This window comes from Prosopis cineraria, unplaced genomic scaffold (assembly GCF_029017545.1).
Source record: "Prosopis cineraria cultivar Desert tree isolate PC_DT_omini unplaced genomic scaffold, ASM2901754v1 PC511, whole genome shotgun sequence".
Taxonomy (NCBI): Eukaryota; Viridiplantae; Streptophyta; class Magnoliopsida; order Fabales; family Fabaceae; genus Prosopis; species Prosopis cineraria.
In genome coordinates, this window is record NW_026555836.1 from 1 (window position 1) to 9,496 (window position 9,496).

The 9,496-nt window shown below is 35.8% G+C and overlaps 1 protein-coding gene and 1 pseudogene across 1 annotated transcript; one reads left to right on the forward strand and one right to left on the reverse strand.

The window, feature by feature from the left end:
* Positions 1-623: 623 nt before the first annotated feature.
* On the forward strand, positions 624-4,758 carry LOC129297394 (uncharacterized; annotated as a pseudogene).
* A 651-nt stretch (positions 4,759-5,409) lies between these two features.
* On the reverse strand, positions 5,410-6,411 carry LOC129297392 (putative fasciclin-like arabinogalactan protein 20). Its single transcript, XM_054935728.1, has one exon. The coding sequence runs from the start codon at positions 6,346-6,348 to the stop codon at positions 5,410-5,412; it is 939 nt and encodes a 312-aa protein (XP_054791703.1). The 5' UTR covers positions 6,349-6,411.
* Between the last annotated feature and the right edge of the window lie 3,085 nt (positions 6,412-9,496).

Genomic DNA, 9,496 nt, shown 5'->3' on the forward strand with positions numbered 1-9,496 from the left:
GTGAGCTCGATTTCGGCTTTATCTTCAAGTGGGTCGATCAGCATCCCGTAAAGTTTATCTTAGGTTCGTCTTGCGAGTTTTCTGCAATTTTGTTATGTATAGATAGCATTCTCTTCTCACTCGTTGTGAGTTTTGACTCTCACTGGCTACGATAATGGGTTTGGCGTGGATCTTATATTCTTGTTTCTCTCACTTGTTTTGGGAAGATTCAGGAGGGAATCTGTGCTTCATTTTATTATGAATTTTCAGAAATGGGATCGTTAAAATGAATTTAATTAACTTAAATACGCATTCTTTATTTGTTGTTGCTGGGTGTTTCTTTGGGGTCCCCGAAATGAAAACTCTGAGACCTTCCATTTTGATAGATTTTCTTAGCAACCATGCGAGCAGAAGCTTGGTGTAATTATATCGTTTTGTGATTATTTTTTGCGGGTTATTTTGGCTTTAAATTTGGTGTAGAATTAAGATCCTTTATCCCAGTGAAGAGTATAAAAGATATTTTGATTTTGTAATCTATTTTGTTCCTACGTTGTCGTGTGTTTCAGGAGAAGAGAATTTGGGTCCGTGAAGAATGAAGTCACACAAGCGGCTCTAGCACCAGTGCCAGATCAAATTCGCCTCAGGAAAATCTTATATTGGCGGCACCAGGACGAAAAGGCCTGACATTCTTCGAGGTTTCCGACGTTATCGAGATGGTTGGGACATTGCCAATAAGCATTACTGGGCAGTAAGTACCACGAGTCTTTATTTTTTATGTTGTGAAATGGATACTTTATTCTGTTATTGATGCTTTAATCTGTTTTTTCCTACTTTAAGCAATAATTTTCATTTTTCTGTTTTACTCCAGAACTGAGGAAGGTTACGTGCCTTAAGCTAACTCTCTTTGACAATTCTGTCATAAACATTTATGGGTACTTGTTAATGCTTACGGCTTTGAAAGTTATTAAATATGTTTCTAAACTATCATCTTACAGAATCTGAACCATTTTGTCCATTTCCTCTTTGATCCTGTTATTAGAGATGCCCCTTTGGACACTTATTTGGTGATAGTTCAGGGGTATTTTCTGGTTTTCCAAATTTGACAAATTCTTGCAAATTGATCATTGTTAAAAGGGAAATTTTGTTGCCTTCTAACCTTTTAAGGAATGGTTTTTACTTCATCTTCATCTATTTATGCCCATTGAGAATCTGATTTTCAGGTTATCTGTATGGGTTTATCTCCATTGTCTCTCAAATTTATTGCCTTCTAACCTTTTCAAGCAATGATTTTTTTTTTCATCCTTGTTTACCGCTTGAGAATCTGATATTTGAGGTTACCAGTTTATCATACAGTACTCAATCTATTTATTTCCGAGCTGATTCAGATTTTCTATGTTTCAAATAAGCCTTGCGATTCTGTTATTCACTTGAATGAATAATTCTTTGAACTGTTTTTCATGCAGTCAGTTGGGTTCACTGGTGCTGTTGCTTTCATTCTTGCTGGCCTATGGTTTATTTCATTTGGCTTGGCTCTTATAATTCATTTATGCTGTGGATGGGAATTAACATCAAGGATGAAGGATCAAATCATTCACAGAGAATTTGTCTGATACTGCTTATATTATTCACCTGCGCTGCTGCGTAATACTCTTTATATTAATGTTCCTTTGTCAACTTCTTATGCTATGTTTCCCCATCCTGGTCATTGAAGACTTATACCTAATTTTCCTAATCTGTTCTTGTATTATCTGCTCGTACGTTTTGTAATCTTACTTAGTATTTGTAATTTATGGATCATCACTTTGACATGGAGGTTGTCCGTAGAATTTACTTGATATATTCCAATCTGATGATTGTTACATGCTCTGAAATTCTGGGAATCAGTTTCCAAACATAGGATAAGCAAGATTTCTCTTCAAACTTGTATTCAGCATTTGCAACCTATTAATTGATTTTTATTTAGAGCTTGCAAACATGATGAAGGAAATGGAAACTGAAAGTAATTTTATGTTCTCAATGTTTCTTAGAATTTCAAACTGCTCTCATACACAGCTCAAAATGTCTATTTATTTTACATGTTTAAAAACAATGTGGTTGAACCTTTCCATGTTTCTCTTGCTAATTTGTCCTGATCTTATATTATACAGGACTGGATGTGTCGTCCTATCTGTTGGGCAGGATAAGTTCCATGACGAAGCCTTGCAAACCCTAGGTTATGTTGTCAATCAATCTGATTATACAGTGCAAACTCTGAGAAATGTCACAGAGTATCTCTCCCTTGCAAAGACTATAAACGTCGCTCAGATGCTTCTCCCATCTGATATCATGGACGACATTGACAATTTGAATATGGATCTAAATGCTGCGGCAAATACACTGTCTGAAAAGACAGATGAAAATTCTGCCAAAATCAAAAGAGTGTTCAATGCTGTGTATGTTGTCATAGACTTGTCACTCTGTATTTTAGTTTTCAGAATCAAAAATCAGAATTTGCGGTGCTAAATTTTGAATCCATCTTGCAGGCGCTCAGCTTTGATTGCAGTTGCAGCAGTGATGCTCCTCTTAGCTCTAATTGGCTTGTGTATGTATCCATTATAACAGCCTGAAAATTTGAGCTAGTTTTTATATCTGTATTCTTGAAGTCATCTTTATAACCGGCTAATATATTTTCTGCAGGTTTGTCTATCCTTGGACATCAACATGCAATTCTAATGTGAGCTTTTATTTTTTATTTTTTGTTCTTTGTTTTGCTCATGGCCTGTTTGTTGGAGAACAATCCTAATCCTTGTCACGCCCTCACTTCTGACATTTGGTTTTAAAATGTTGCAGATTTGTTATCAGTGGATGGTTACTAGTTGCAGTCACATTCATTCTTTGTGGGGTGTTCCTCATATTTAATAAGTAAGCCACCGGAATTGTTTTCCCCCTTTTTGACCTTTATTTTGGGAGGAACTAGGAGGAATTCTTAGGTGGATCCGGTCTTTAAAAAAGTTGGTAGATTAAACCAACCATGGATGAACATTCAAGTGTATTTATTAGCAGACGTTTCGGTGGAACCCACTTTTGACATTTTTAGGTGCCTATGCATGATAAGTTTTAGATTAGTCTAGTAAATTTTTGTAAGCCAGATTTATTTAAAATTTACTAAGAAAGCAGTCATTTTCCTGAGAGAAAAAAAATACTCCCAAGATTTTGAGATATTTTCTTTACTCTTAGAAAATTAAAAAATAATTTTAATTATTTTTTCTTCTTCTATTTATCATCTAATACACTTACATATTACATGTGTTTTGTTATTTTATTGTTCATTATTATTTATTATTTATCTTAGGTAGACCCTGTTTTAAAAAGTAGGTAGATGAAACCAACCATAGATGGACATTTGAGAAGTACATTCATTAGCGGGCTTTTCAGTGGGACCTACTTTTGACATGGTTAGGTATCTATACACTACAAGGTTTTGTTTTGTTTTTGTTTTTTTTTTTTTTGGTCTATTAAACTTCTGTATGCCGGATTTATTGACTTGGCTACCTGTAATCACCCGTATTAAAATTGCAACTTAATCCAGAACAAAACCATCATACGACGAGACAATATTGAACTAAACTATAAATCTATATTCTGCATTTTCTGGTAGTTTCAATATCCGCAGTGACTCACTGACATTAAGGGCCAATAGATCTGGCCTGATATGATGGAATTATTTCGATTTCAGTGCAATTTCTGATGCATGTATGGCTATGGGAGAATGGGTAGAGAATCCTCATGCAGAATCTGCTCTTAGCAACATCCTTCCCTGTGTTGATCAGAGAACCACAAACAAGACACTGGTTCAGAGCAAACAAGTGGTCACCAATATTGTAAGTGTCGTGAATCGGTTCATCTACAGCATTGCAGATGCAAATGCATCGCCAAATGATCCGAACTATTACAATCAGTCCGGACCTGCGATGCCACCTTTGTGCTACCCTTTTGATTCTCAGCTCAAGGAGCGGCAATGTACATCTCAAGAGTTTCCTCCTCCAATGCCTCATTGGTAAGTTCTAACAAGTTCATCACTTAATTGAAAAAGATATGTACATTTACGCTCTGCTGGAACTTTAGCGATGATCATTTTGTCAAAATGATCGTGTTTTTCCCTGATCAAACTTTTCAGGTGTGGAAGAACTACGAGTGCCAGGTAACAGAATATGGTTTTTGCAGCAGCGTCGGCAGGGTGACGCCGGAGATTTACTCACAGTTGGTGGGTGCCGTTAACGAAAGCTATGCATTAGAACATTATACACCACTCTTACTCAACCTTCAAAATTGCAATTTTGTGAGGGAAACATTCCAAGAAATCACTTCAAGTTACTGTTCTCCATTGAACCATTATCTTAAGGTTATCAATGCAGGGCTTGGTCTCATTTCAGTTGGTGTCTTGCTCTGTCTTGTTCTCTGGATACTCTATGCAAACCGCCCCCAAAGGGAGGAGGAGTTTGCGAAACCATCCTTTGCACAAAAACTAAAGAACAGATTTAGCAAGAACCGCAACAACAGTGCAAATTCATCATTCTCAAACACAGCAAGGGAAGTATAGATTGTACAACAGAAAATTAGAAGCCGAAAGGAAGTAGGTCATTGGTGTTCTATTGTACCCCATATTAGGGGATGAAACCAAGGTGAAGCGAAGCTGCACCGTTTGAGTTTCAAGAGAGTAGTATAATCTAGCTTGCTATATATTTACCTATACAGAGAGAGAGAGAGAGAGAGAGATATGGAGGGAGGGGGGAGAGGGAGGGAGAGAAGTTGTATCCATATAAAAAAAAGCAAATATTTGTTGAGTCACAAAAGTGTCATGTATACCTAGTCTACTTTTTCTACAATAAAAATGGCAGTGAAATTGTTCCAATGTTTTCCATCATTAAATCATTCAATGATGACATGTTGAATATTAGTGATCTAAAATATTAATTGGGCTAGCAAGAAATGGGTTTCCATTATTAAATGCTAACTTTGAGTCTGTGTAACTAAAATTTTGGTCAAGTTAGACCCTAAAAAAATAGCTTTTTAAGAAAATATAATCATGTTCACAAGATTTTTTTATTAGCAACAATTAAGAAAGCTACCACTAAAGAAAAACCAGAGAGAACCAAAAATGGGGTGAGGATCCATGTGGATATGATCCAATGTAAAGGATCTATTTCCTCTCAGCAATATAACTCTCCCTCTTTCAGTGCCACATACAGAAAAAAAACAAAAAAAATGAGAACTTCCATGAACAAAGTCAAACCCTTCGAATATTAACCGATTGTTGAATCAGAAGTCGGTAGCACCACCAGAGGTAAGCAGTTGAAAACTTGAAACCAATAAGCAACAAGTACTTCAGAAATAACGATGGAGTATCTTTAAATCTGCCTACCACATCAAAGAAAGCTTCTACGACGACGTCTAAAGCGCCACAAGAACATCACTAACGCCATGAACAACAAGCTTGTCATTGTGGAACATATTTGGAAAGACAACTGAGACTCCGTTCAGCACCAAAACACCACCAGACCTCGTGACGTTAACAGAAAAACCCTCCAAAATCGTGGGTAACTCCGACACGTTGTCCAAGTCCACCAGATCATTCCAGAGAAGCTTACACGGTACAACATGGCGAAAAAAGAACGATGGGTACTCGCTGAAATTCCCAAGCAGGTTCTTCACCATTTCATCTTCAGGAGCAAAAACGGTCATCGTGGCGTCATCCTTGATTCCATTCATTTGCAAAGCAAGAAACGTCGCCGTCACAGAGTACCCTGTGGATCTAAGTGTTTCCATGGCTTGACCGAGCGAATCGGAGGAACTCGTAGTCTGGCTTTTCAACCCACACAACAGATTAGGGCTAGGTCCCTGAGATGCTGTAGTATACTGAGAATTGGGATCGAAGAAACTGTCGATTCCGTAGATTAGGAAAAGGCCATCCTCATAAATCGGCGAGGAGCCAATGATTTGGACGTAGTTAAGCGAAATCTCGAAATCGGAATGCGACTCGGTGACGATCAGAGAGTGGTTATTCAGCATCGTTGGAATCTCCGAGCCCGCGGGGAGCAATCGGAGGTTTTGTGGAGGCAACGGTAGGGGGGAGAAGTGGAAACGGAGGATATCAAGAGAAGGCTGACCCGATTTTCTAAATGAAGAATCCGATGGAGCGAAGATGGTGAGAGAAGGAGTTTGTGAAAGGAGAGTTTGATAAAGGGCTTGGAGAGTAAGAGACATGGAGCTGTATCCTGAATCGGAGAGAATGTCGGCTGCGTCAAGGATAGTTTCATGGGAGAGAGAAGAGGAAAGGGAGAAGAAGGAGAGAGTGTATAGAAGAGGAAGAAGAAGACAAGAGGCAGCCATTGATTAAGCTCGAAATTGAGAGAGGGTTTTGTCTTTCTTCGAGGTTCTGGTTCTGTTAGGACTTTGGCGGGAGATCACTGGGATGGCGAGACCGTTGAAAGTCGTTTGACAATTCCTATCCAAAGACAGAAATGCCCCCGGCATGCCTTACTAATTACTAACTTCATCATTTAGGCTGAAAAAAAAAAAAAAACTACTAAGGCTTAAGACTGAGGCATTTCATGATATTTTTTAAAAAATAGGTCTGAACGTATGAGAATTTGGATTTCAATTTAAATTAATCAAATTTTATTTGAATAGATAAAAGTTCATAGATTGAGGTTTGAGCTATTCCGAACTCTCTCATTTGTTTCACCTTTTTGATTAAAATTTTAGATTTCTCTCTCCCATCTTTAAAATTTTTCACACTATCCAAAATTTTAAAAACATAAATTTTAAATGTAAAAATTTTAATATGGTTTCAAATTCAATCTATCATGTTAGCAAATAGCAATCTTTGTTCTTAGTTATCGTCTTAATACACTTAATATTACTGGCGTGCATGATGTAGTCGTTTATTTGTTCACCATTACTTATTGAAGTAACTACTGCCTTATTTTTTGACACTGAAATTTTATTTTTTTTAACAAAATTTGAATTTTGAATGATCTGTAATATCACTTCTGGTCTGACTTATATAAAAAACATTCATATATATATATATATATATACATACATGTGTGACTAGGGCTGCACAAAGATTAGACAAGACTGAATTTTGATGTCTTACATAAAAAGGACCGGATTACATAATTTATAGTTCGATCTAGTCCAATTGTAATTCAAAAATTAACAAGCCCAAATTTGATCTATAGGACTAGGAGACTAGTCTTGATAGTCTAGTACTCAATTATTTTTTTTTCCTGTATGAGAAATAACAATTCATCTCATCCTGATAAAGTAAATTAAGATAATAAAAATATTTATAATTATAGAAAAATACATTATAATATCTAACAACAACAAAAACAAATATTTTAATTACAATCTACATGATTCAAATTCATAACTTCAACAACAGCAACAACAACATTCAACAAATTTTAGCTAGCAACATGTCTAACAAACATTAGAACAATAATTTAGTAGCAAATTAAATTAAAATTATATTAAATAAAAGTGTGAAATGTGAATGAAGGAATAATGTGTTTCAAATTTTAAGCTATTTAAATATATTAAAAATAATTAAAATAATTTCATCGAATCGGACTGGACCAAGTGGTCTGAGAGTTTAGCCTCTTGTCCGATCCAACTCGATAAGTTAGTTTGATTTTTTTGGTTTCTAGTTTTTTGGACCATTTTTTTACTGGACTGGATAGGATTAGACTTTTTGGGTTAGATAAGACAATCAAACTTTTGTACAATCCCAGTGTGATATATTATTCATCAATGGGAGCAAGGAAAAAAACAGTTAAAACATTAGTTGAAATATACCTTTAATAAAATGTCATTTTAATCATTTAACCCTAACATCTTATTTTCCATTTGATATGTTGGAATTGATTTTGATAGAAATGGATATAGAAATTCATATGGAAGTGAGGTTTAAAAATATATTTGGTATGTCTATGAAATCATGATATAATTGTCATTCAAAAAACTAAAATACCCTCCTTAAACTACATCCAGTCTTACCCTAAAAAATAAACTACCATCTAGTTCCATTCTACCAAATGAAAGCAATGAAATTTGTTTTCCTCAAATCAAACCCACTAATTATTTGATGCAAAATTACAATTGCAATCTAGAATTTGTAACCAAAAAAAAATTAAAACCACCATCCTGTCATGCTTTGCTCTTTAATGATGATGCCTCTCGGTGTTCAAAATTTGAGTGAAGCTCTTGTTGAGTGGAACTCCCTTTTGATCGATTGCTACAACATTCGCCTCTTTCACTGTGCTGTTCATCACTTTAATGCTGCTTCTTGGAGGCAGATCTGGATTTTGCTCAACGATAATGGCTTAGGAAATGGAATCGATAGTAAGGGTAGAAGAAGGTCAAAAGGTCACTAGTGAGGAGTGTGGAGAAGGTTGCCAGCGAGAAGGGGGCGAAGGTCACCTATGAGGAGTGGGGAGAAGGTCACTGACAGTGAGGGGGGAGAAGGTCAAAAGGTCATCAGCCAAGAGTGTGGAGAAGGTCACCAATAGGAGGGGGAGGAAAGTCGCCTGCGAGGAGTAGGGATTAGGTCGCCGACGAGGAGGAGGGAGAAGGCAAGGAGAAGGTTGGACTTTGAAGAGGACAATGAATAACACTGACTGAACGAGGGGGGGTAAAAATGAGATGGAGAACATGGAGTTTGAAATCCTTGGATTGTATTATGGAAATCAATTCCACATGTTTTGGTGGAAATGGAACTAAAAATTTTTTCAATTCTATCATACCAAACAAACATTCTTCTCAATTCCAATTCTATTTTCATTTCCATACCTCTCATTTCCATTATACCAAACGGGTCATTAGTTTCATGTCATTAAATTTTAAAATATCAACAAAACATCTTTGAATATTGATATATTAAATTTAATTTTTTAAAATAATAATTATTAGTAAAAAAATAATTTGATTAGGGTTAAAAAACTTAAAAGATACTTTATACAATTAAAAAATTAAATTAAAATTTTATATAAAGTTAAAAGATTAAAAATATAGTTTAACTTAAAAACATTTTTAGGTTTTTTTTTTTTTAACATTTGAGATAATTGTTAATGTTATTGTATACAAGCTCAGATTTTCATTAACAAACTGAGACGACATAACAAAGAGACCAACGTAATACAAACATAATCATGCAAGCCCAGTTGCACAAACATATATACATACATATATATAGCTCCAAGGTGCTTCCATAATCCTTAAAATCCCTGTTGATGTTTCGGCCTCCTAAGAAAAGAAGCCTTTAATTGCTGATGCGATGTACTGATGAAACGCTGCAATCACCTGCTTGTCAAAAATCCATGAAACAGTTTGGCCCAAAAGCTTCCCTATTTCCACAATCCATGCATACATAGCCTCCAGAGCTTCTTTCAGAAAGCTCACAAACCTACAAAGTTCATCAATCCATGATGAAACTTTAATCACCGCGACATCTTTCACAATGAACACAATCTCT

What these genes read in the sequence shown, in the direction of transcription:
- LOC129297392 (XM_054935728.1), bottom strand. Translation starts at nt 6,348, where the DNA reads ATGGCTGCCTCTTGTCTTCTTCTTCCTCTTCTATACACTCTCTCCTTC.